The following is a 26,832-nucleotide window of genomic DNA, read 5'->3' as shown; positions in this document are numbered from 1 at the left end:
GAAACAGATAACCTCTATCAAATGAACTGAACTTGTAGTTCAAAATCTTCCCAATAAAGCAACTTCAGACCAAGATAGCTTTACTGGTGAATCCTCCCAAACACTTACGGTAGAAATAATGCTAATTTTACACAAACTTTTCCTTTCCAGAAAATCAAAGAGAAAATACATCCTAGCTCATTTTATTAACGAAGTATTAGCCTAACATCAAAACCACACAAAGACATGAGACAAGAAATTTATAGACGAATATCCTTCATGAACATAGACACAATAATCCTTAACAAAACATTAGTAAATCCAATCCAGCAACCTAGCAAAAAGATAACACATCACAATCAAATGTGGGTTATCCTAGGAATGCAAGGTTTTCCAACATTTTGAAAATCACCATAATTTATTTCATTAACTAAAAAGGAAAACTCTGTTATCATCTCAACAGATGTAGAGAGTATGACAAAAGTCAGTATCTATTCATAATGATAATTCTTAGCAAACTAAAAATGTAAGTAAATTTCCTCAATCTGATCTATACTACATGATAAAAGACCAAATGCTTTCCCCTAAGATCATGAGGAAGAGAAGGATGCCTACTCACACCACTCCTATTCAGTCTCACATTGGAAGACCTAGTCAGTGGAATTGGGCAAGAAAACATGAAGACATACAGACTGCAAAGGGAGAAACACATTATGTGTAGACGACATGATCATCTACATAGAAAATTTTAAGGAAGGCCGGGTGCAGTGGCTCAGGCCTGTAATCCCAGCACTTTGGGAGGCTGACGCGCGTGGATCACGAGGCCAGGAGTTCAAGACCAGCCTGTCAACATGGTGAAACTCCATCTCTACTAAAAATACAAAAATTAGCTGGGCACAGTGGTGTGCACCTGTAATCCCACTACTCGGGGGGCTGAGAGGCAAGAGAATTGCTTGAACTGGGACCCAAGAGGCAGAGGTTGCAGTGAGCCGAGATCATGCCACTACACTCCAGCCTGGGCTACAAAGCGAGACTCTGTTTCAAAGGGGGAAAAAAAAAAAAAGCCAGGCATGGTGGCTCACACCTGTAATCCCAGCACTTTGGGAGGCCAAGGAGGGAGGATCACCTGAGGTCGGGAGTTTGAGACCAGCCTGACCAAAATGGAGAAACCCTCTCTACTAAAAATAGCTGGGCATGGTGGCACATGACTGTAATCCCAGCTACTCGGGAGGCTGAGGCAGGAGAATCGCTTGAACCTAGGAGGTGGAGGTTGTGGTGGGCCGAGATGGCGCCATTGCACTCCAGCCTGGACAACAAGAGCAAAACTGTCAAAAAAAAAAAAAAAAAAAAAAAAAAAAAAAAAAGAGGAAGAAAGAAAAGAAAGAAAATCCTAAGGAATCTACCAAAAGGCCCACAGAACTAATAAATGAGTTTTCACAGTATACATGGCCAATATCCCTCCCCTCCAAAAACAAACAAACAAAAAAACTGAATTTCTATGTACTAGCAATAAACAAATATTGAAACTTTTTAGAGTACATTTAAAATAGCAAGAAAATATAAAATACTTTGGGAAAATGTATTTATTTTTTGTAAAGCCAGGATCTCACTATGTTGCCCAGACTGGTCTTAAACTCCTGGCCTCAAGCAATCCACCTGCGTAGGACTCCCAAAGTGCTGGATTACAGGTATGAGCCACCGTGCCTGTCCGGAAAGTTTTTAATATACTGATGTGCAAAGACTATATATATATATTGAAGACTACAAAACAATGCTGAAAATAAACTTAAATGACCTAAATAAATGCAGAGTTTTACCATGTTCTTAGACTTGAAGACTCAATATTGTTAAGGTGTCAATTCTCCCCCAAATTGATCTATAGAATCACCACAATGCCAATTAAAATCCCAACAGGCTTTTCTGTAGAACCTGACAAGCTGGCTCTAAAGTTTACATAGCAATGCAAAGGATCTAATATATCGAAACCACTTTTGAAAAAGAAGAAAGTTGGCAGACATCTACGTAATTTCATGGCTTAGTATAAATAGCTTCAAGAATCAGGATAGTATGGTACTGGCAAAGGAACAGGTATATATGTAAAGTGGAACACAGCATCCAAAAATAGTTCCATACATACAGGACCAACTGAGTTTTGACAAAGGTCCCAAAGCAATTCAACGAGATAAAATTGTCTTTTCAATAAATCATTCTGAACAACTGGATATCAATATGCAAAAAAAGATGACTCTTAACCCTTACAACAGATAAAAGCTTCATTCAAGGTGGCTGGCTCACAGAACTAAATGTATATGCTAAAACTATTAAGACAGAAAAAAACAAACAGCAAAAAAACCTTTTTTTTTTTTTTTTTTGAGATGGAGTCTTGCTCTGTCACCCAGGGTGGAGTGCAGTGGTGCAATCTCGGCTCACTGCAACTTCCACCTCCTGGGTTCAAGTGATTCTCCTGCTTCAGCCTCCCAAGTAGCTAGGATTACAGGTGTGTGCCACCATCCTCGGCTAATTTTTGTAGTTTTAGTAGAGACGGGGTTTCTCCATGTTGGTCAGGCCGGTCTCGAATTCCTGACCTCGTGATCCGCCTCCCAAAGTGTTAGGATTACAGGCGTGAGCCACCGCGCCTGGCCAGGGCAAAAAAATCTTTATAACCTTGAGTAGCAAAGATTTCTTACATTGAACACAAAAGCACAAAATCATTTAAAAACACAAATTGGATCTGATCAAAATATAAAACTTTTGCTCTTCAGAGGACAGTGCTGTATAATGAAAATGCCAGTCACACACTGAGAGAAAATGTTTGTGAAGCCTGTCTAATAAAGGGCTTGTACTGAGATTATATAAAAACATCTCACAGCTCATTAAGACAACTCAATAAAAATGAGCAGAAGATCTGAACAGCCACTTTACCAAAGAGATACAAATGGAAAATAGGTACATGAAAAGATCCTCAACAAGTCGTTAAGAAAATGCAGATTAAAACCATAATGAAGGATAACACTACAAACCACTAGAATGGCTATAAGTAAAGACTGCCAATATCAAGCACTTGGCAAGTATGAAGATCAACTGGAACTCTCATACGCGATTCTCCTGCCTCAGCCTCCTGAGTAGCTGGAATTACAGGTACCCGCCACCATGCCCAGCTAATTTTTGTATTTTTGGTAGAGATGGGGTTTTACCATGTTGGCCAGGATGGTCCCAATCTCCTGACTTCAGGTGATCCACCTGCCTCGGCCTCCCAAAGTGCTGGGATTACAGGTGTGAGCCACTGCACCCGGCCAGCAAACTCTTTTTTTTTTTTTGAGAAGGGGTCTTGCTCTGTCACCTGGCTGGAGTGCTGTGGCGCCATCTCAGCTCACTGAAACCTCCGCCTCCCGGGTTAGAGGGATTCTCCTGCCTCAGCCTCCTGAGTAGCTGGGACTACAGGTGCACGCCACCACACCCAGCTAATTTTTTATATTTTTGTTAGAGATGGAGTTTCTCTGTGTTAGCCAGGATGGTCTCGATCTCCTGACCTCATGATCCGCCCACCTCGGCCTCCCAAAGTGCTGGATTACAGGTGTGAGCCACCACGCCCCTAGGCCAGCAAACTTAAACAACTGGTTCAAGTTGGGACTATATGCCTTGATTAATTTATGGGCATAATAATAACTACTGGAGAATCTGGTTCCTTAGTATAAAATGCAACTTACGTTTTTAATAATATGATATATGAGAATAAAGACAACAATTGCTAATGCCCATAATCAAAATGAAGTCTAAAACATCCTTGAAAACAGAAAAATAGAAACGTAAGACTACTTGCCGAGTAGTCTTCTTTATGACAGGATGCTTGAGTTCAGGGCCCTTTAAAGAAAAAATAATTACCCCAGAGTGCCATCCCCTTACCACATCTCCCACCAGACTAAAATTATTTTTGTTACTTAAACATATGCAAATGTTAAAATGGAACATAACATGTCTTTTAGCCTTTATACAACTATAAAAACTCAAGGTGGTTTAAAGTGAAGTATTTTTAAAATGGTGAAATTCAGCCGGATGCAGTGGCTCATGCCTGTAATCCCAGCACTTTGGGAGGCTGAGGCGGGTGGATCATGAGGTCAGGAGATCGAGACCATCCTAACATGGTGAAACTACGTCTCTGCTAAAAATACAAACAATTAGCTGGGCGTGGTGGCGGGCGCCTGTATTCCCAGCTACTCGGGAGGCTGAGGCAGGAGAACGGCGTGAACCCGGGAGGCAGAGCTTGTAGTGAGTCGAGATGGCGCCACTGTACTCCAGCCTGGGTGACAGAGGGAGACTCCATCTCAAAAAAAAAAAGATGAAATTCAAATTAACAACTGTATTTTAAAGAGACAGATGAATGATTAGCTGAAACCAAATTGTTAAGTTCAACACAGGCTTGGTCCTGACTATTATGGAGCAAGATTTTTTTATAGTAAGGCCTGTCCCCTTGCAGGACTATGCAAAAACATCTCAACCATCACATCTCTCTTCCCTGTCTGAATTTCTCCTTCAGGGGGCTACTTCTGGGCTCGAGATAGAATGTTATTAAGCCAACCAATACTCTCCTCAAAGCCCGTGGCAAACAGTGTACCGAGGCACACCAGGACATAGGACTCTGGTGGCAAAGCCCATTGGCATACTGCTGACCTGCCCACAATCTAAACATGCTTCCCACTACCCCTGGTTCATGATCATATTTGGCTGGGTTCAGTGGCTCACTCCTATAATCCCGGCACTTTGGGAGGCTGCGGCAGGCAGATCATCTGAGGTCCAGCCAGGGCAACAGAGGGAGACTGATCGAGCCCAGGAGTTTGAGATCAGCCTGAACAACATGGCAAAATCCCATCTATACTAAAAATACAAAAATTAGCCAGGCATGGTGGTGCGCACCTGTAGTCTCAGCTACTCGGGAGACTGAGGCAGAAGGACTGCTTGAACACGGGAGGTGAAGGCTGCAGAGAATCGGGATTGCACCACCGCACTCCATACTGGGCGAGAGCTACTGTCTCGAAAACAGAAAAGAAAAATGAAGTCCTTTTGATATTTAAAAAAATTTTTTTTAAATTTTCAGGTTAAGATCAATCTACAAGGAGATATAGTAGATCGTAGAAGCACTAATCTGGGAGTAAATCAAGCTGGCTACACCTTACACTCTGCAATTTATGCTGCACGCCCGGATGTGAAGTGCGTTGTGCACATTCAGACCCCAGCAGGGGCTGTGGGGAGTGGCTGCCCTGGTAGCATCTCAAGGTAAAAAAAAAAAAAAGAATCTGTGTTCATAAAGCAATATCATCACACAGTGAAAGATAGACAAAAAAGAAACAGGCAATATCTGCAACACATATAACCAATAAAGAGCTACTACTGAGTGTATATAAAGAAATCCCACAAGTCAATAAGAAAAAGACAACCCAACAGAGATGTGGTTCTCAGAGTATGGTCGGAGGACCCCATTCAGATGGTCCAGCACAGCCTAGAGCCGCAGCAAGGTTAAGGCCATGCTACAAGCCTAGTCGCCAACCTGAACATATCATTGATAATTAAGTTCTCTGACAAATTTCAGTGTTAAAGCTATAATGAAGAATTAGAAGGGAAAGCATTATTCTCCAAATACTAGAAAAAAATCTGGTTGATACGTATCACCAGATAGATATATAAAAAAAAAAAAAGTTGGCCGGGCGCGGCGGCTCAAGCCTATAATCCCAGCACTTTGGGAGGCCAAGATGGGCGGATCACGAGGTCAGGAGATCGAGACCATCCTGGCTAACACGGTGAAACCCCGTCTCTAATAAAAAATACAAAAAACTAGCCAGGCGAGGTGGCGGGCGCCTATAGTCCCAGCTACTCAGGAGGCTGAGGCAGGAGAATGGCGTAAACCCGGGAGGCGGAGCTTGCAGTGAGCTGAGATCCGGCCACTGCACTCCAGCCCGGGTGACAGAGCGAGACTCCGCCTCAAAAAAAAAAAAAAAAAAAAAAAAAGAAATCTGTGGTTAACTACTAATGGCTAGCAAAATAGGATTTTCACCCTAACCCCCTTCAGCAGGCCCACGAGTCAAAACTATTTTCAAATTAGTACCAAAATTTCCTCTGCCTTTTTCACCGTGCTGACATTCACATGGACAGGGCAAAAACAATGGTGGGGAAAAGAGCTAAGCGCCAATGCGAGGACAAAGACTGCAGGAGCAAAGCATGCTAGTGGCTGCTGCATTCTTCACTGCCACACGCTTCAAAGCTGTGAGGGGGGAAAAAAGCCAGTTTCACTTAAAAATGTCCTTGATGCAGCAAAAATAATTATTTTGCATAAATCTCCACCCCCGAGCACAAGTCTTCTGACTACTCTCCGTAAGGAAGTGGGAAGCACACATGAAGCATTTCTCTAGCATGCCCCGGGAGGAGCCGGCCTCCAGGAATCTCACTGTGCACTGGGAGCTGAATGGCCCTTCACCTGTGAAACGTTCAGTTTTACTTCAAAAGAGTGAATGATGGGCCAAACTATGGTTATTTGGACTTGGATATTTGTCAGATATTTTCCAAGATGAACAAAATGAGTCTGTCACTTCAAGGCAATTTGGCATTATTTGGGACCATGAGCTTTTCTCATAATCATAATTTTTCTGAGCAAGAATTAGAACTCTGGAAAACTTGCACCTGCCACTGTGGGCTTGAAAACTCAACATTTAAAGACCTTTCTGATGAGATCAGTGGTGATATTAACAAATATGATTTTTTTGTAACAAATATGATTTTTAAAAAATAATGATGAAAAGTATTAATGTCAGGAAAATCTGTCTACCTTAGTAAACCAATACTTTACAAATAACCAACATGTGATGTTACAAGCCATGCATGGGCAAGATATCCATTCAGAGGACAAGACAGATGAATGGACTTTCACGTAACAGTGTAGGGAAAAGCCACTAATTGGTTTTAGCTTCTACACTACGCCTAACCCTTGAGAAACCAACTTGTCATGGTTTGGTACAGCATCAAAGAAAAATATCCACAATTCTCTAAAAAAGTCAATAAAATATTTGTTCAAACACTTCAATTAGAACAACCTATCACAACAGGTTCCACACAGAGGCAGATATAAGAACCCAGCTTTGTTCTATCATTCAGACATTAAAGAGGATGTGGTGGCTCACGTCTGTAATCCCAGCACTTTGGGAGGCAGAGGTGGGTGGATCACGAGGTCAGGATTTCAAGACCAGCCTGATCAAGATGGTGAAACCCCCATCTCTACTAAAAATACAAAAATTAGCCGGGCACAGTGGCAGGCACCTGTAATCCCATCTGCTTGGTAGGCTGAGGCAGGAGAATCACTTGAACCTGGGAGGCAGAGGTTGCATTGAGCCGAGATCGTGAGCCACCGCGCCGGCAACCCCACATCTATTAACCATTACAGTAAGTGACAAGGATTGATTTCACCATTTAGGATACAGACTCTCGGCTGGGCATGGTGGCTCACACCCATAATGTCAGCACTTGGAGAGGCCAAGGCTGTAGGATCGCTTGAGCACAGGAGTTCAAGACCAGCCTGGGCAACACAGTAGGGACCCATCTCTACAAAAACTTTAAAAAAATAAATAAATAATTAGCCAGGGCTGTTGGCATGCAACTGTAGTCCCAGCTACTCGGGAGGCTAAGCTGGGAGAATCACTTGAGCCCAGGAAGTTGAGGCTGCAGTGAGCTGTTTTCGCACCACTGCACTCCAGCCTGGGTGACAGAGTGAGACCTTGCCATCGGAAAGGAAAGGAACGGAACGGAATGAAACGGAAAGGAGAAAAGAAAAGAGAAAGAGAGAAAGAGAGGATGAGAGGAAGAAGAAAGGAAGAAAGAAAATAAAGAAAAAAGGAAAGAAAGGAAAGAAGAAAAGAAAAGCAGACTCTCAGTTAAAACCACATAAAGTCTACCTCTATATATACTGCATGAGAACACCTAAACAGACTAAAACAAAGAAGTCAAAATTAAAAGGATGTGCAGATGTGCAAAAAAAAAAGAATGGGAGGGAGCTCCCATAGCTAAACAAACAGAAAACACCACCCTTCAGGAGAAAGGCATGACCACAGATGGGTCCATGCAGTAACAGGAACAATACACGAAGACTTAATAATTTTAACCTGTATTCTACCCGGCACAGTCTTGAAACACGTAAAGCAAAAACAGACATTTTTTAAGGAAGAAAGGAAAGAGACACATTCATAGTAGGAGATTTTAAATATCACTCAGAAATTGACAGATTAAGCACAAAAAAGTAATAAAACCACAGGAACACAGAAGGATTTAAGAATACAATTAATGAGGTCCTGAGCCTTCTACCTAAACCCAGAGAAAACATTATTTTCCAGCACAAACTATTTTTTAAGAAGTAACTATGTATTAGAACTAGCAAATACAGCTGATTAATAAGGAATCACTATAATACAGACTATGATTTTCAACTATAACAGCGTTAAATTAAAAGTCAACATGATTAAAAGTAATTCAAGTGACTGGGCGTGGTGGCTCACGCCTGAAATTTCAGCACATTGGGAGGCTGAGGCAGATCACCTGAGGTCAGGAGTTTGAGACTAGCCTGGCCAACATAGTGAAACCCCGTCTCTACTAAAAATACAAAAATTAGCCAGGCGTGGTGACACACGCCTGCAATCCCAGCTGCTCGGGAGGCTGAGGCATGAGAATCACTTGAACCCAGAACACAGAGGTTGCTGTGAGCCAAGATCGTGCCACTACACTCCAGTCTGGGTGATACAGTGAGATTCCATCTCAAAATAATAATAATTCAAGAGATATGTGTTTGGATACTTACACATACTTCTAAATAATTCACAGGTGAAAACAGAATAATAAAAATTAGAAAATAATGAAAACCGGCCGGTGCAGCAACTCACACCTGCAATCCCTGCACTTTGGGAGGCCAAGGCGGGTGGATCACGAGGTCAGGAGATCAAGACCATCCTGGCTAACATGGTGAAATCCCACCTCTACTAAAAATACAAAACAAATTAGCCGGGCGTGGTGGCAGGCACTTGTAGTCCCGTAGTCCCAACTACTTGGGAGGCTGAGGAAGGAGAATGGCGTGAACCCAGGAGGCGGAGCTTGCAGTGAGCTGAGTTTGTGCCACTGCACTCCAGCCTGGGTGACTGAGCAAGACTCCGTCTCAAAAAAAAAAAAAAAAATTAGCCGGCCATGGTGGTGCATGCCTGTAATCCCAGCTACTGGGAGGCTGAGGCAGGAGAATGGCTTGAACCCAGAAGGTAGAGGTTGTGGTGAGCCGAGATCACTCCACTGCTCTCCAGCCTGGGCAACAAGAGCAAAACTTCAACTGCAAAAAAAAAAAAAAAAAAGCCAGGCGCCGGGGCTCACAACTTTAATCCCAACATTTTGGGAGGCCGAGGCGGGCAGATCACGAGCTCAGGAAATTGAGACAATCCTGGCTAACACGGTGAAACCCAGTCTCTACTAAAAAAAATACAGAAAATTAGCCGGGCGATGTGGCGGGCGCCTGTAGTCCCAGCTACTCGGGAGGCTGAGGCAAGAGAATGGCATAAACCTGGGAGGCGGAGCTTGCAGTGAGCTGAGATCCGGCCACTGCACTCCAGCCTGGGCGACAGAGCGAGACTCCGTCTCAAAAAAAAAAACAAAAAATTAGCTAGGCGTGGTGACGGGCGCCTGCAGTCCCAGCTACAGGGGAGGCTGAGGCAGAAGAATGGCGTGAACCCAGAAGGCGGAGCTTGCAGTGAGCCAAGATGATGCCACTGCACTCCAGCCTGGATGACAGAAAGAGGCTCCTTCTCCAAAACAAACAAAACCCAAAAAACAACAACAAAAAAAACACACATGGCACATGGCTGGCTTCATGCACTTTGGGAGGCCAAGGTGGGTGGATCATCCGAGGTCAGGAGTTCAAGACCAGCCTGGCCAACGTGGTGAAACCCAGTCTCTACTAAAAATACAAAAATTAGCTGGGTTGGTGGCACGTGCCTATAATCCCAGCTACTCAGGAGGCTAAGGCAGGAGTATCATTTGAACTCATGAGGTGGAGGTTTCCATTAGCCGAGATCATGCAATTATACTCCAGCATGGGAGATAACAGGGAAACTTTGTCTCAAAAAAAAAAAAAAGAACAGAAAATCTCTAGAGGAAGATTCAAGCATCTGCCAACAGTGGAGGCCTCTGGGAAGGCAAAGAGGATAAAGAAAGAGAGCCAGAGGAAACTAACTTTGCACTGTTCTCTTTTGGGCCTCTAAAAAAATCTTTTTAATATCACATTCACCAGAGCACCAACTAATCAAATATTAATATACAGCACATATATTAATTTTATATACATGCTATTTTATAATACATGTATATAAAATAGCAATAGGCCGGGCGCGGTGGCTCAAGCCTGTAATCCCAGCACTTTGGGAGGCCGAGACGGGCGGATCACGAGGTCAGGAGATCGAGACCATCCTGGCTAACACAGTGAAACCCCGTCTCTACTAAAAAATACAAAAAAAAAACCTAGCCGGGCGAGGTGGCAGACGCCTGTAGTCCCAGCTACTCCAGAGGCTGAGGCAGGAGAATGGCTAAACCTGGGAGGCGGAGCTTGCAGTGAGCTGAGATCCAGCCACTGCACTCCAGCCTGGGCGACAGAGCAAGACTCCATCTCAAAAAATAAATAAATTAATTAAATAAAATAGCAATAATTGCCTGGGTGCAGTGGCTCACACCTGTCAACCCAGTACTTTGGGAGGCCGAGGCGGGAGGGTCACTTGAGGTCAGGAGTTTGAAACCAGCCTGAGCAACATGGCAAAACTCTGTCTCTACTAAAAATACAAAAATTAGCTGGGCACAGTGGCGCATGCCTGTAGTCCCAGCTATTCAGGAGGCTGAGGCAGAGGTTACAGTGAGCCAAGATCACGCCACTGCATTCCAGCCTGGGCAACAGAGCAAGACTCTATCTGAAAAATAATAATAATAAAAAGCAGTAATTAATTAAATACACAAAGTAAAAGCATTTTAAAAGTTAAAAACTGCTTCTTTGAAAAGACAAAACTGACTTTTTTTTTTTTTTTGAGACGGAGTCTCACTCTGTCACCCAGGCTGGAGTGCAGTGGCACAATCTCAGCTCACTGCGAGCTCTGCCTCCCAGGTTCACACCATTCTCCGGCCTCAGCCTCCCCAGTAGCTGGGACTACAGGCGCCTGCCACCACGCCTGGCTAATTTTTGTATTTTTGGTAGAGACGGGGTTTCACCGTGTTAGCCAGGATGGTCTCGCTGTCCTGACCTCGTGATCCACCCACCTCAGTCTCCCAAAGTGCTGGGATTACAGGCGTGAGCCACCATGCCTGGCCTATATATTTTTTTTTATATAGACAGAGTCTTGCTATGTTGGCCAGGTGGGTCTTGAACTCCTGGCCTCAAGCAACCCTCCTGCTTTGACCCCCCAAAGACTACGGTTAGAGTTGTGAGCCACTGTGCTGGGCCAAAACTGACAGACTTCTAACAAAACGAGTTTAAAAGAAAAAGAAAGCAAGCACAAATAATGAGAAATAAAAAGTCGCTGGGCATGGTGGCTCAGGCTTGTAATCCCAGTACTTTGGGAGACCAAGGTGGGCAGATCACCTGAGGTCAGGAAAGAGAACAGCCTGGCCAACATGGAGAAACCCAGTCTCTACTAAAAATACAAAAAAATTAGCTGGGCGTGGTGGTACGTGCCTATAGTCCCAGCTACTTGGGAGGCTGAGTCATCAGAATTGCTTGAATCCGGGAGGCAGAGGTTGCAGTAAGCCGAGACTGCACCACTGCATTCCAGCCTGGGTGACAGAGCGAGACTCCATCTCAGGGGGAAAAATTTTTTAAAAAAAGAATAAAAAGTCAAATCTACAAATCAGGTAGGAAGTGAAAAGAGACTATTACACAAAACTTTATACCAGTAACTCTGCCAATTTTTCTTTTTTTCTTTTTTTAAAAGAGGGTCTCACTGTGCTGCCCAGACTGCAGTATACTGGCGCTATCATACCACACAACAGCCCAAAACTCCTGGGCTCAAGTGACCCTCCTGCCTCAGTCTCCTGTGTAGCCAGAACTACAGGCATGTGCCACATCGGCCGGCAACTCTGACAATTTCTTAGAATATAACTTACCAAAACTAACTTGACAAGCTTTTAACCATTAAAGAAAGTGAACCACAACTTTTTTTTTTTTTTTTTTGAGGCGGAGTCTCGCTCTGTCGCCCGGACTGGAGTGCAGTGGCCAGATCTCAGCTCACTGCAAGCTCCGCCTCCCGGGTTCACGCCATTCTCCTGCCTCAGCCTCCCGAGTAGCTGGGACTACAGGCGCCCGCCACCTCGCCCGGCTCGTTTTTGTATTTTTAGTAGAGATGGTGTTTCACCGTGTTAGCCAGGATGGTCTCGATCTCCTGACCTCGTGATCCGCCCATCTCGGCCTCCCAAAGTGCTGGGATTACAGGCTTGAGCCACCGCGCCCGGGGCCGAACCACAACTTTAGAATCTATCTAGAGACACACATGGCTGTGAAGGGCAGGTGAGGCCAAAGGCGGGTCATTCATGAATGAGTAGTCCCAGAGTATTTGCATTCCACCGGTCATGGGCCAAGGCAGAGGAAAACAATAATCAAAGCAACAAAGTCTTGAAGAAGATGAAAACAGATAGGCACTTGAAAGCCCAGTGGGGGTGGGCTTTGGAGAGGAAAGAGAGGAGAAAACGCCCTCAGCTATGGGGGTTTGGAGGTGATACAGGGAGGTGCCCAATGTTAGCTTTGATTTTATCCCTGAAGCATGAAGGTCAATAGCTGAGCTGAGCAAGGGGTGGGTAAAGAGTGTGCAGGTAGTCTAAGAAGCAAGGAAAAGGAAGGGTTCCTGCCAAGGAGTTTGGGGAGGTACTTAAGCCAGAAAAACGCACCAGATGCCTATGCATGACTTGGAGTCATGAAGTTATTAAGAGGAAGCAGTAAACTGAGGCCAGCAATTTTCTCCAGGAATATTCTGCCACGTGGAGGGAAGAGATAGGGCCAGACCAGCATAACCAAAAAAAGTTCAGGGCCTTTGCCTGAGAGCCATGGAAGAGTCACAGTGCCAAGTCAGGGAACTCAGGCCCCTAGAAGTGAGGTCAGGGAGACATGATAAACAGAACAGGAATGGAATCCATGGACTGATAGGGATAGATGAGGTCAAAGAACTACGGCAGGTCGGGCACGGTGGCTCACGACTGTAATCCCAGCACTTTGGGAAGCCAAGGTCGGTGGATCACTTGAGGCCAGGAGTTTGAGACCAGTCTGGCCATCATGGCGAAACCCTGTCTCTACTAAAAATACAAAAATCAGCCAGGTGTGGTGTTGCACGCCTATAGTCCCAGGTACTCCGGAGGGTGAGGCATGAGAATCGCTTGAATCCAGGAGGCAGAGGTTGCAGTGAGTCAACATCACACCACTGCACTCCAGCCCGGGTAACAGAGCAAGACTGTGTCTCAAAAAAAAAAGAAAAGAAAAGAAAAGAAAAAAGAAAAAAAAATTAGCCAGGTGTGATGGCGCATGCCTATAGTCCCAGCTACTCGGGAGGTTGAGGCACGATAGTCTCTTGAACCTAGGAAGTGAGGCTGCAGTGAGCTGAGATCGTGCCACTGCACTCCAGCCTGGGCAACAGGCAAGACTCTGTCTCCAAAAAAAAAAAAAAAAAAAACTATGGCAAGAGAAGACAGTCAAGCAAGTGAGCTACAAAGACAATGATCAAGATGAAAGTTTGAAATGGAGATTTCTTAGGTTTCCAGACATGACAATGTCTAGGACATGATGCTAGGATGGGTCAGTCTTGGAAGAAGAGGTCTCCAGAGAAATCTGCAACATGCAACTGTCAGGTAGGATTTAAGAAAAATTCCCACCAATATTCTCCTACAACTGCTGATAACAGAATGCTTATCTAGAGGACAGCAATTCAGACCCACTTCCCCTCTGGATGCAGAAAGCGGAGGGAGAGTGAGCCCTGACCCTAAGGATGAGCCAGAGCAGGACAAATGATAAAATCCTATCTCTGGGCCACTGGAGAGCTGAAGTGACCAGGCTGCCGGAGGGAATTACACAACAAACTGCAGTAGCCTCTCCACAGACAAGGGGACATACTTACTGTTTCACCTTTGGCAGAGGAAGGAAAGTGGAAGGAGGCCATAAAAGTGGTTAGAAAAAAACAGCTGAACTTTAAACAAATTCTGAAAGGTTGAGAGTGTCAAGTGTGGGAGTCTAACTCCTGGAAAGCCCCAAAAGAAACGTTCCCACTCATTCCCAGGAGACCTGCGCCCAAGTCTCCAGGCTAATCCACTAGCTGAGAGGAAGGGAACATGCCTTTCTCCTTGTCCTGGAGAAAGGCATGTGCCCCACACAGGCCAGGACCAGCACAAGACACCGGGCTGGTCAGATCCCTGCAGATACAAGACAGAGTCTGGCTGCCACTGGGCAGAGGCAGGTTCGTTGGGAAAGCTGCCCCCAAGGCCGTGAGCACAGAGCTGCCCAACAGTCAGGCTAGAGGAGGGAACTGAGAAGGTGCCACCATCGGAGAGCTTGCCAAGGAGGTAGTAGAGAGAAACTCCCCTCTACAGGCCCACACAAGCACACACAGTGCTAGAGACAGCCCAGCTGAGGCCGACTGGACTGACCTGGCCTCTCAGGTGCACAACAGGAAACAACTCCAGCCTGACGCTCACTGCACACTGTCTGGCATCTGACCAAACAGAACAAGAGAAACAGAAAGCAAGAACCAATAACGTTTAAGGAAGAGATAATACCAATTCTAACAAACTCTTCCAGAAAGGAGAAGAAACAGGAACACATTCCAACTCATTTTATGAGGCCCCAAAGACCACTGTAAGAGGCCTACAGACAGACAGCCTTCATGAGCACAGATGCAAAAATCATTAACATAACTTTAGCAAATCAATCCAGCAACACATAAAAAGGATGTCCACAGAAAGAAAAATAATGGTCATAGCAGCTTTTTTCAAAATAGCCCAAATGTGGGAGCAACACAAACATCCATCAATTAATTGGTGAATGCATAAATTGGTTTATCTGTACAATTAGTGAAAAAGAGAAACTACGGATGCATGCAACATTTTGGATGACTCTCAAAAGCATCATGCAAGTTACAGAAGTGTATGTGACACTCTGGAAAAAGCAAATTGTAGGAACAAAAATGAGGTCAGGCTGGACGCAATGGCTCACGCCTGTAATCACTATGGGAGGCAGAGGCAGGCAGATCACGAGGTCAAGAGATCGAGACCATCCTGGCCAACATGGTGAAACCCCATCTGTACCAAAAATACAAAAATTAGCTAGGCGAGGTGATGGCAGGCGCCTGTAGTCCCAGCTACTGGGGAGGCTGAGGCAGAAGAATTGCTTGAACCCAGGAGGTGAAGGTTGCAGTGAGCCAAGATTGTGCAACTGCACTCCAGCCTGGGTGACAGAGCGAGACTCTGCCTCAAAAAAAAAAAAAAAAAATTCAGGTAGGTGGTTACCAGAGGCTAGGGTAGGGAAAGGGAAGTGACTACCAAGGGGAACAAGGGAACTTTATGGGGTGATGCAAATGTTCTGTAGCTTAACTGTGGTAGTGAACATTTTTTAAGCAAAAAAAGAGTGAATCTTAATGGAAGGTAAATTATATTATTTTTTTAAAGGCCAGCTCCAACAAAGAAGCCGACCTACAAAGCAACAGATGGTCTGAGTCCACAAACACAGGTCAATACTACACCTCTGCTGTTCCCAAGGTCACTGTTTCTGGTGAGGACAGAAAGGCTCATTTGACAAACTATCCATTACCAAGACAAGCCAGGGGCTGGGAAATGAGATCCTCCCCCAACCCAGGCAAGATGAACTGCAGGGAACCATAGGCACTTCCACTGGCCTCTGAACCAGGTGCAAACAGCAGAAGCCTGTTCCCAAGGGCAGAGGCAGGCTAAAATGCAAGAGCAGGGCTGGAATAGGAAGAAGAGTTGATAAAGTTTAAGGAGAAAACAAACAAACAAAAAACACCACAAAAAGCAAAGCAAATGGTATTGGTAACAAACAAACGAAAACCACACAAAGAAAACCATAAAAACGGCTGCCTTTGTGGAGTTTATATTCTAATGAAGAAGAAAGCAAACCAAATGAGTAAGTAAAATACATAGTATGTTAGAAATAAGTGCTAGTGCCGGGCACGGTGGCTCATGCCTGTAATCCCAGCACTTTGGGAGTCTGAGGTGGGCGGATCACAAGGTCAGGAGATCGAGACCATCCTGGCTAACACGGTGAAACCTCATCTCTACTAAAAATACAAAAAAAACATTAGCCAGGCGTGGTGGTGGACCCCTGTAGTCCCAGTTACTTGGGAGGCTGAGGCAGGAGAATGGCATGAACCTGGGAGCCGGAGCTTGCAGTGAGCCGAGATCGCGCCACTGCACTCCAGCCTGGGTGACAGAACGAGACTCCGTTTCAAAAAAAAAAAGAAAGAAAGAAATAAGTGCTAGGAAGAGAAGTACAGCAGGAAAGGCGGACGTGTGGGAGGGACCGAGTGAGAAAGTAATTCAGACAACGAGACCCCAAGGATAGAGATGGAGCCCTGGAGATGGAGCATGCCTTCAAGGCCAGTAAAGATGGAAACCCACACCAGGCAGTGGGGACATGCTCTTCAGACTGTCACCAGGACTCCCCCAAGGCAGTTCTGCAGGAGAAAACAGAGGAGCAGGTAATGCACATGCTTCCTGGCTGCACACAGCAAGGTATCAGAAGGAAGAGAAGAGCTCAGACAATAATTAGCCACTTGCAAGCAGAAATCAAAGGGCACAGAAGAGCCCTAGAATGTGGGGCCTCAGACAGTTGCAAGAGCCAACTCCTTCCAGATCCCAAACAGTACATGTGAAAGCCTGCCCGGAACAAGGGCCCACCAAAACGTCCATCAGGTCAAAGATGAGAGTAAGGGTGTGGCCTTCCCAGCCAAGCCTGCTGGCCTTGCTGTGGCCTCCAAGAGGCTGAAGCGGCACAAACAAGTCAAGGGGAAGGCCAGGCTTAAGAGCTGCTTCGGATAAAGAATTAACCTGCATGTCAAATTGCCGAGAACTAAACACATGAAAACTGTACTCCCTTTTCAAGAAACTGCACCACCAAAGAAATACTAAGCTCAAAGCCGAAAATCACCCTTCAGGGCCACAAAGCTTGACGACTGAATTATGCCCAGACAAGGAGGGCAGGTGTCCTGCCACCTACTGCAGTGTCGGCAGGGAAGACCAGGAGGAACAGACTAGAAGGTGGTGCAGGAGGGAGTGCCCTCTGAAGCAAAAGCAAATCCATTTCTTTCACTGCCAGCTGGCCCCATAACCTGGGGTCGGGGGAGCCAACACCCTGCGCTGCCTGTGCTGGCAGCCACTCACCACTGGCTGGTCAAGGCCGCCATGCCTCTCCTCCTTCTCCACGGTCCTGCGGCAGTCCGGGCACACCCATAGCGGCAGGTGCAGCACGCTGTTGCCCTTGGGAGCCATGGAAAGGGCCAATTTGCTCGCAGTCTTAATTCCACTCTCTAAGAATGAGGAGTCTTTCCGTTCACTTCTGCACAGAAGACAATAATCCCCAGCGGGGTAGGGTGGTGTCCTATGATTCATGCCAAAACTAAAAGGAGTCTGGAATAGAAAAAAAAAATATTCTATTTTCAAAACCTCATCTATAAAGCCAATATTAAGATATATGTATGGTTGTAAAACAAACTAAAATACATATGTATGCTTATATACAGAAACATAAAATAGGAAATTTATTGAATAAAACTAAACCTAACGTTCTAGAAACTCATAATACTTCAAATAAAATAACAGTGCCATAAAGAAAATCTTAGATAGCACGAATTAGAAAATTGTCCAATTAAGCCCTTCACCTTGACTTCTGTATTACTTTTTCACCACACGCTAGAAATTGTCAGCCTCGATTTTCAGACTGTTTACCAAAACTGGTTACCACCAACAAAGTCTGAAACCACTATTCTAGAGGCATCTGTATACCAGGGCTCAGGCCCAAGATGGCAATTCTGGCTTAAGTGTGTCTGCAGATCTAAACCATCTCTGAGGTGGGCTGTCCAAATTCCAGATTCAAGATAAACAGGGAAATGATGGCAGCTGCACATTCAAGGCCCAGCCTGCCATTCAGGCCCAGCAATAATGATGCTGAGCTCATCCCCTATCACCTGATGTAAATAAACATCTGCATTTTCAAATAGGTCCTACAATGTGGGGCAAGGGGAAGCGGCCTTAGAGGTAGGAGAAAAAGGCAAGATTATTATACCTTAAAACCTCTCAAAAGATAACCACCCACTCTATCAAAAAATAAAATAAAATTAGCCTTTAAAACACAAATACAGAAAAAGAAACTGAAGGCTGGGCACAGCTGCTTACGCCTGTGATCCCAGCACTTGGGGAGGCAGAAGTGACATATCATTTGAGCTCAGGAGTTTGAGACCAGCCTCGGTAACACAGCAAGACTTCCCCTCTACAAAATATCCAACTATTAGCCAGGCGTACTGGTGCACACCTGTAGTTCCAGCTACTAGGGAGGTTGAGGTGAGAGGATTGCTAAAACCCAGCAAGTCGAGGCTGCAGTGAGCTGTGATCATGCCACTGCACTCTAGCCTGGGTGAGAGGGCAAGACCCTGTGTCAAAAGAAAGGAGAGGAAAGGAGAGGAAAGGAAAAAGGAAAGGAAAGGAAAAGAAAGGAAAGGAAAAAGGAAAGGAAAGGAGGAGGAGGAGGAGGAGGGGAAGGAGGGAAGGAAGGAAGGAAGGAAGGAAGGAAGGAAGGAAAGGGAAGGGAAGGAAAGGGCAGGGCAGGGCAGGGCAGGAAGGAAGGAAGGAAGGTCGGTCGGTCGGTCGGTCGGTCCAGCCTGGCCAACATGGTGAAACCCTGTCTTTATTAAAAACACAAAATTAGCCAGGCACGGTGGTGTGCACCTGTAATCCCAGCTACTCTGGAGGCTAACACAGGAGAATCGTTTGAACCAGGAAGGTGGAGGCTGCAATGAGCCGAGATCCCGCCACTGCATTCCAAACTGGGCGACAGAGCAAGACTCAGTTTCAAAAAAAAAAAAAAAAGAAAAAGAAAGAAACTGAGTCTCACGTGCCTGGAAATGAGGGTAAAGACCCAAGGTCAGCAAGTGTGGGGCTGGGGGGGGAAGACACAAGATTTTAACCCCTATCAACCCAATCCTAAGGCGGGTCCTTCACACAGGGCTACCTCTGCACCTTAGGAGGAAGCCCCTTCAACTCTGAGGAGAGGCTGGAGAGAGGCACTCCAGAGGCAGCCAGAACCAGGGCACACAGTGAGGTGGAGGTGAGAGAACCCCCGCTGGTCTCTCCTGCCATGTGGGGTGCCCTTGCTGCAGGACATGCCAGGTGGGAAGAGAGCGGACCTGGCTGAGGCTGTTCTGGCTTTTCAGTCTCCATCTCCACCCAAAAGCTTCTCCAAGGCCGGCCAGCCCCATAGCTCTTCCCACAGCCTCGAGCTGTCTCCCCATCCCGCCACCTGGTGGTATTCAAAAGGACCCAGTGTGCATGACAGATTGGCCCCTTAACGGCCACTGAGGGCTCTCATTTGGATCCCAGGCTCCATTCTTAAGACTTCCTGCTGACTGGCAGGAAGCACATATTTAAACAAGGGGCTCAATATATAAGTAAATGAAATAGTGATTGAAAGAATGAATGACACCACCAGCAAGACTCAAAAGATGTTCATATATATTCTCACGTTTCCATGACCCAGTGATCAAAACTGCTGACTCCTGTTACATTCACAGGGTTCTGAGTTTTCCCGAACCCAGCTCAGCAGCCATCCTGAGCTGAATGTTTGGGGCACAGGGGCAGAGAACTGGGTCCTACCTCCCCACAGTGTCCTAGGGAGCGCCAGACTACTCAAACCACTGAATACTATGAGAATCCGTGTATTTTTCCATACCAACAAATCCCAAAAACCTAAATGATGACCCAAAAAAAAAAAGCACACCGATTTACCCCCATATAAAGCCACCTCTTTTACTCAGGTCTTAGAAAACAGCTCCCATTGCTGGCAGAACAGCCAGCCACAGCCATCAGACCTTTCTGGCCTGCCCTTTTAATCACAGAATGAGATGCTGGGCTCTACAGACCCAAAGGTCCCCAAGCCTGAAATCATAATGTAAGAGCCAGAAATGACTAGAGAGACTAGAGAGCACACAGCTCAGCTCCCGGACATTCAGCAGTCATCCAGGATTTACTGAGCCCACCACATGCTCAGGGACTGGTCCAGGCACTGGGAGCACAATGGTGAAGAAAACTGTCAAAGACAAAGGCAATAAATAAGACAAATACATGAAAAATATTAACTAATTAAATACTGATAAGGAGAAAAACATAACAGCAAAGAGGATCTGTGCCCTTTAATCTGGTGGCCAGTGAGGGTCTCCTTGAGGAGACCCCTGAAGCCCACATGGCTGTACCTTGTGGGGAGCCCAGTGGCTGGCATTGGGCCGGCAAGAGCAGAAGGGGAGATGGAGGAGAGCTGAGGGCCACTCAAGTCAAGGCGTAACTCTGAGGCTGCGTGCAGAGAGATGGGATGGGAGAATGGGAAGAAACGACTATCTGCAACTTAGGAGCCAGACAGCAGCGGCTTGGACCAGGGCTGCAGGAAGGGAAGTGGACAAGGCTGTGAAGGAGCCACCTGTGAGGTGTGAGAGGAGGAGAAGAGCCAGGGGCAAGCATGAAGCATCAGGTGCTGGCTATTTTTTCATTCCTTCAGTTTCTCAGCTTAGTCGTGGGCCATAGCAGGGTTGTTTGGGAAGAGTCTGGTCCTTTTAGGGCTTATAGGCTCTGTAAGGCAGCCTAGGAGCGCCTTTCCTCTTACCCACAACTGAGGCAATATCCCCCTGAGCTGCCACCCAGGGTCCTGCAGGTTGTAAGATTTTCCCACAATGGCTGGTGGGAACACACACTGCTCCTGGCCCTGTGTGAGCTCCCAGGTTTGTCCCGCTCCTCACTTCCGGGATGCTAGTCCAGGCGCAGGGCTTCCCCACATGCACGTGCTTATGCGCCCTCAACTTGGCTTGGGGAGAACCCTATGCAGAGCTCTTCCTTCCCCTCTTTGCAGTTCTCTCTACTCTGGTACTCCGCCCTGCAAATTTACTTTGGCCTCCCCAAAGTCTCAACTCAGCCTTCTCAATCAAGGAGATCCTCAGGCTCAGTATGGGCAGCTCTCCAAGTCCTAACCTTCAGACTCTCTCCAGGCAGGAAGCCTGGGCAAGGCTGGGGCTTGCTGCGGTTATTCTCCTTCTCTCAGGGATCATGTCCTGCCTGCCTGTGGTCCAGTGTTGGAAAACTACTATTTGGTACATTTTGTGCTTTGTTTCATTGTTTGAGGGAGGAAGATAAATTCACTTTTAGTTACTACCTATTGCTTGGAAGCAGAAGTCTAGTTACATTCATATTTTTAAAAATATGATGTACCAGGCTGGGCATAGTGGCTCACGCCTGTAATCCCAGCACTTTGCGAGGCCGAGGCAGGCAGATCAAGCAGTCAGGAGTTCAAGACCAGCCTGGCCAACATGATGAAACTCCGTCTCTAGTAAAAATACAAAAAATCAGCCGGGTGTGGTGGACACCTGTAATCTCAGCTACTCAAGCTGAGGCAGGAGAATCACTTGAACCCATGAGGCGGAGGTTGCGGCGAGCAGAGATCGCACCATTGCATTCCAGCCTGGGCAACAGAGCAACACTCCGTCTCAAAAAACAAAACAAAAAAACACACATATATATATATATATATTTGTTTTATATATATACACACACACACATATACATACATACACACACACACACACACACACACACCAGAATGAACATTATACTAGTATCATCCCCCAAATCCTACGCACACATAGACGAAATAAGTAAACATATAAAATGTGTATATATATCCATGTAAGGGACCAAGATAACCCAGAAATTTTTGCATAGGAGAATATGGACATATGGCTAAGATGGCAGTATTGCTGAAAACACTTTGGGAACACTACTAACAGCTGAGTTCTACATCTATGATGTATTTTACCTTTTCTGAATAAACTGATTTTTCTACCACCCAGTGATTGTGGCCTGTGTGCATGGGGGTGGGAGATGTGTGTATATCATAAAAGACACTAAATCATAATAGTATTTGTTTTCTTGCTAGGCTTATATTCTAGTTTTGAAATTTGTTTCCAAAATGAAATTCCAAATTAAACATGAAAACTCAGACTTACTAAAAATACTTTACAGATAAACTTCTTATAAACATGAAGAAAAAAGGGCATTTTAGGGTTAAAAAAACAGTAAAAGCAATATCCTCTCTGGTAACGGTAGCACAACCCCACGAAGGCTAAAGCCGGAGGCACACAAAACAAAGGCCCCGTGCTGGTGACACTGCCGCCTCCTGTCGACTGGCCTTCAGGGCTGTCTGCTCCCCTACCTGTCTTCCATCTCCTGTCAAAACCCCCTCACACTGCACCTATGACCAGAACATTCTCTGCCTTAAACCCTTCTATTGTTCCTGCTGCCTAAAAAGATCAAGTCCTCAGCAAAGGATCAAGCAGGATACACCAGGCCCTTGGTCAGTGTGTTCTTCCAAAATCACCCACTTGAAACTCCTTACAGTTCCACACTCCCACCCCATCCAACTATGTGGCTTTATCTCTTCCTTCCTTCATACTTGCTGCTTGCTTCCCTAAAACACCAATCTCCCCGCCCTTCCTTTATGAGACAACTGGGAGGCATCCCTTCAAACCCCACTATGGTAACTTTTTTTTTCTGTGAATTTTGCTCCCTACCCTTCAATCAATACATGTCACACACAGCTAATTACAACAACTGTACAACTTCTACACTTTTTTTTTTTTGAAAGGGAGTCTTGCTCTGTGACCCAGGCTGGAGTGCAGTGGCACGATCTCGGCTCAATGCAACCTCTGCCTCCCAGGTTCAAGTGATTCTCCTGCCTCAGCCTACCAAGCAGATGGGATTACAGGTGCCCGCCACCATGCCCGGCTAATTTTTTGTATTTTTAGTAGAGATGGGGTTTCACCATGTTAGCCAGGATGGTCTCATCTCCTGACCTCGTGATCCACTCACCTCAGCCTCTCAAAATGCTGGGATTACAGGTGTGAGCCACTGCGCCTGGCCAACTTCTACACTTTCTATAGACTATCATATATTCATTATACTACAAAATTATCTTTCACATATCCATCTTCCCATTAGATACTCAACATTATGAATGTCTATAATGCACCCAGCATCCGGTAGGCACCCAGTAAATGCTAAGGGAACTGAAATGACTAGTCCAAATCAATAATCCACACTTTGTCTTGTCTACCTCAACCACAATTTTCTTTTCTTTTTTTTTTTTTTTTGAGACAGAGTCTCCCTCTGTCACCAGGCTGGAATGCAGTGGCGCCATCTCAGCTTACTGCAACCTCCATCTCCCGAGTTCAAGTGATCCTCCTGCCTCAGCCTCCCGAGTAGCTGGGGCTACAGGCGGGAGCCACTACGCCCAGCTAATTTTTATACTGTTAGTAGAGATGGGGTTTCACCATGTTGGCCAGGATGGTCTTGATCTCCTGACCTTGTGATCTGCCCGCCTCAGCCTCCCAAAGTGCTGGGATTACAGGCGTGAGCCACTGTGCCCGGCCAATTTTCTGCATTTTTATACATGATCTTTTTTTCTTTTTTTTTTTTTGAGATGGAGTCTCGCTCTATTGCCCAGGCTGGAGGGCAGTGGCATGATCTCAGCTCACTGCAACCTCTGCCTCCCGGATTCAAGCAATTCTCCTGCCTCAGCCTCCTGAGTAGCTGGGATTACACACCTGTGCCACCATGGTCAGCTAATTTTTATATTTTTAGTAGAGACGGGGTTTCACCATGTTGGTCAGGCTGGTCTCAAACTCCTGACCTCATGATCTGCCTACCTCGGCCTCTCCAAGTGCTGGGATTACAGGCATGAGCCACCAAGACCAGCCTATACGTGATATTTTATTAGCTACCTGCACTCAAGTCCAGGGAACACTGTTATGTGTAGTCACTAAAATATCTGTGCCCTTTTCCCTTTCTTTCCTGAACTCAGCTTTCCCAAAGCATATGCAGGTTTCTTTGAGCAAAACGCATTCCCTGGAGAGCAATTACTAACATTAATACTTAAACCTCCTTCTCAGTGGTTACAAAGGGATTGGTAACAATCATATCATGAGTTAGGCACAAAATTACCTTAAGTATGTAAGGCTCTGTGATAATTTCTGTAATCTTACAGAGTAAATACTCAGCAATTTATAATTTCAAGGCTGTTCCATATGGAAACTCAATCAAATTCAACGAACAGTGATTGATTCTACATTATTACAGCAATCTTTTAAATAGCTAACGTAACAGTTTTCCTTTAGGACTTACTTCTTTTAAGAATGAACTCTGGGCCGGGCGCGGTGGCTCAAGCCTGTAATCCCAGCACTTTGGGAGGCCGAGACGGGCGGATCACGAGGTCAGGAGCTAGAGACCATCCTGGCTAACACAGTGAAACCCCGTCTCTACTAAAAATACAAAAACTAGCCGGGCGAGGTGGCGGGCGCCTGTAGTCCCAGCTACTCGGGAGGCTGAGGCAGGAGAATGGCGTAAACCCGGGAGGCGGAGCTTGCAGTGAGCTGAGATCCGGCCACTGCACTCCAGTCCGGCGACAGAGCGAGACTCCGCCTCAAAAAAAAAAAAAAAAAAAAAAAAAAGAATGAACTCTGGCCGGGCGCGGCGGCTCAAGCCTGTAATCCCAGCACTTTGGAGGCCGAGACGGGCAGATCACGAGGTCAGGAGATCGAGACCATCCTGGCTAACACGGTGAAACCCCGTCTCTACTAAAAACACAAAAAACTAGCCAGGCGAGGTGGCGGGCACCTGTAGTCCCAGCTACTCCGGAGGCTGAGGCAGGAGAATGGCGTAAACCGGTGGAGCTTGCAGTGAGCTGAGATCCGGCCACTGCACTCCAGCCCGGGGGGCCGGGCAAGACTCCGTCTCAAAAAAAAAAAAAAAAAAGAATGAACTCTGAAGGATTTACTTTTAATTTCAGTTTACATATTAGAAAAAAAACGAGAAAAATCTAATGAAAACTGCAACTGTTTCTAATGATTGCCCCTGAATTGCCCTATTAAATGGCCAGTGGTTCCATAGACGTAAATAAGATGGTTTTAAGGCATTAATGAAGGCATAGTGGTATTTGTTGGAACTATAGTTACATAAAATGTTTTTCTCCATGTATGTTACTAATATGGTTTTTCCTATACAAATGTGGTTGCTATGTTCTAAGTCTATTAAACAACATAATTACTATTTGTTTTGATGCTACTTATCCAAAAGAAAATAAATGTCTGAGCCAGCCTCAGAACACGTCTGGATGCCAGGGCAAGTTTTGTATCCCTGCTCTGTCATGGGACAGTACAACAAGTACCTACAAAATACTTCTAGTCTCTACATTCAAGCTCCATACAGCAAAAGAGCAAAACAGCTTGAATTTATTAACAGCAGCAGACTTACACGTATTTCCAACATACTGTTCTTTGCCAATCTTTAAAGTAAAATTAATCTACTAAGGTCAAATAAAAAGTTGGTATAAAAGGGCTAACTTCTCACACTGCAGTTTGTATCCCCTTCAATCTCTGAAGGTTCCTGAAAAATCAAAGTAACCAGTCATTTTGCGTAAGGTATTAACAGTCTTTACAGCAATACCCAGAAATGACCAGAGGGAAAAATAAAACTACTTAAATAGAAAAATGGCTGAAAATGGCTTTTATTCAGAGACAATAAATGGAATAGGTAGGTAGCATCTGAAAATTAACTGACCTGAAGCAATTCCAAAGCAGTCATTTGCACACCTGACATGCCCCAAGTCACCCACATCTCTGATGGGACCTTGTCCATCACCATCACCTGTGCTCCCCTAGCAGCAGGGAGGCATGTGGCCCAAGGACAGCCAAACCAGAGGCTAGCCACTGACCTAAAACAGTGGGGCCCACAGGCAATACTTGCTTTTTTATAGAATCCTCTCCTTCCCGTAATACAATGTTGATAAAGCTAAGTCACTAAGCTGACGACTACAAATTTTATGGTCCATATAATTCAAAAGATGAGGAGATGACTTAAGGTAAGGAGGTACTGGAACTTTCATGGCAGGACACAAGGAAAGGGGCAAGGTCCCTGAGCCTAACGAGGGAACTTGAGAGGAAGGGGAGCTGTGGAGTAGATGTGGGGATCTCGAGCTTGGTCAGTGCAGAGCAGGGTGCCCAGTAGGGAAGAACAGGGACATGGCACTCCGTGCTGAGGAGTATGAAGGAAGATGGGTATTCACAGACTGCTGAGGGTGGTGTGAGCGCCAGCAATCTTTTGGAAAAGTACTTGGCAGTAGTTTTCACAGCTCCCACACATCCACAGATCTGTGCCTGTGCCCTCCTTTCCAATGTCCTCCAACTACCTCTTCGCAACCACGTGCACCAGACCCCACCCTGTCGCCACTTGAGGACCACCCCATTGATTCCGTCCTCTTCTCATATCATCATTTTCTCTTTCTTTCCTGTATCACTTCCATTAGGATGCAAACATGCTGTGTCTCCCATTCTGAAGAAACACAATGATCTCCTCTCAGTGGCACTTCTGCCCCAGTTTCTCACTGCCTATCTTTTCCTTTCTCAAGCAAACTCCTTCAGAGTTGTCCACCCCAGTTCTTTCTTTTTAAACTTTTTTTCTTTTTCTTTTATTTACATATTTTGAGACAGGATCACTCTGTTGCCCAGG

At 45.6% G+C, this 26,832-nt stretch overlaps 1 protein-coding gene across 4 annotated transcripts in view; it reads right to left on the bottom strand.

Moving 5' to 3' along the window:
• The window catches only part of FAM193A (family with sequence similarity 193 member A), a 197,212-nt gene that overhangs the window by 120,561 nt on the left and 49,819 nt on the right, over positions 1-26,832 (bottom strand). For all 4 annotated transcript variants that reach the window (XM_033213510.1, XM_033213511.1, XM_033213508.1 and 1 more), the window contains exon 2: positions 17,401-17,646. In XM_033213510.1, the coding sequence (XP_033069401.1) occupies positions 17,401-17,646 (246 nt within the window). The remainder of the gene's footprint in view (positions 1-17,400; positions 17,647-26,832) is intronic.

Source organism: Trachypithecus francoisi, unplaced genomic scaffold (genome assembly GCF_009764315.1).
Source record: "Trachypithecus francoisi isolate TF-2019V2 unplaced genomic scaffold, Tfra_2.0 Lachesis_group1, whole genome shotgun sequence".
NCBI classification, from domain to species: domain Eukaryota; kingdom Metazoa; phylum Chordata; class Mammalia; order Primates; family Cercopithecidae; genus Trachypithecus; species Trachypithecus francoisi.
Note: the sequence above shows the minus strand (reverse complement) of the source record. Positions and strands in the feature narration are given on the sequence as shown.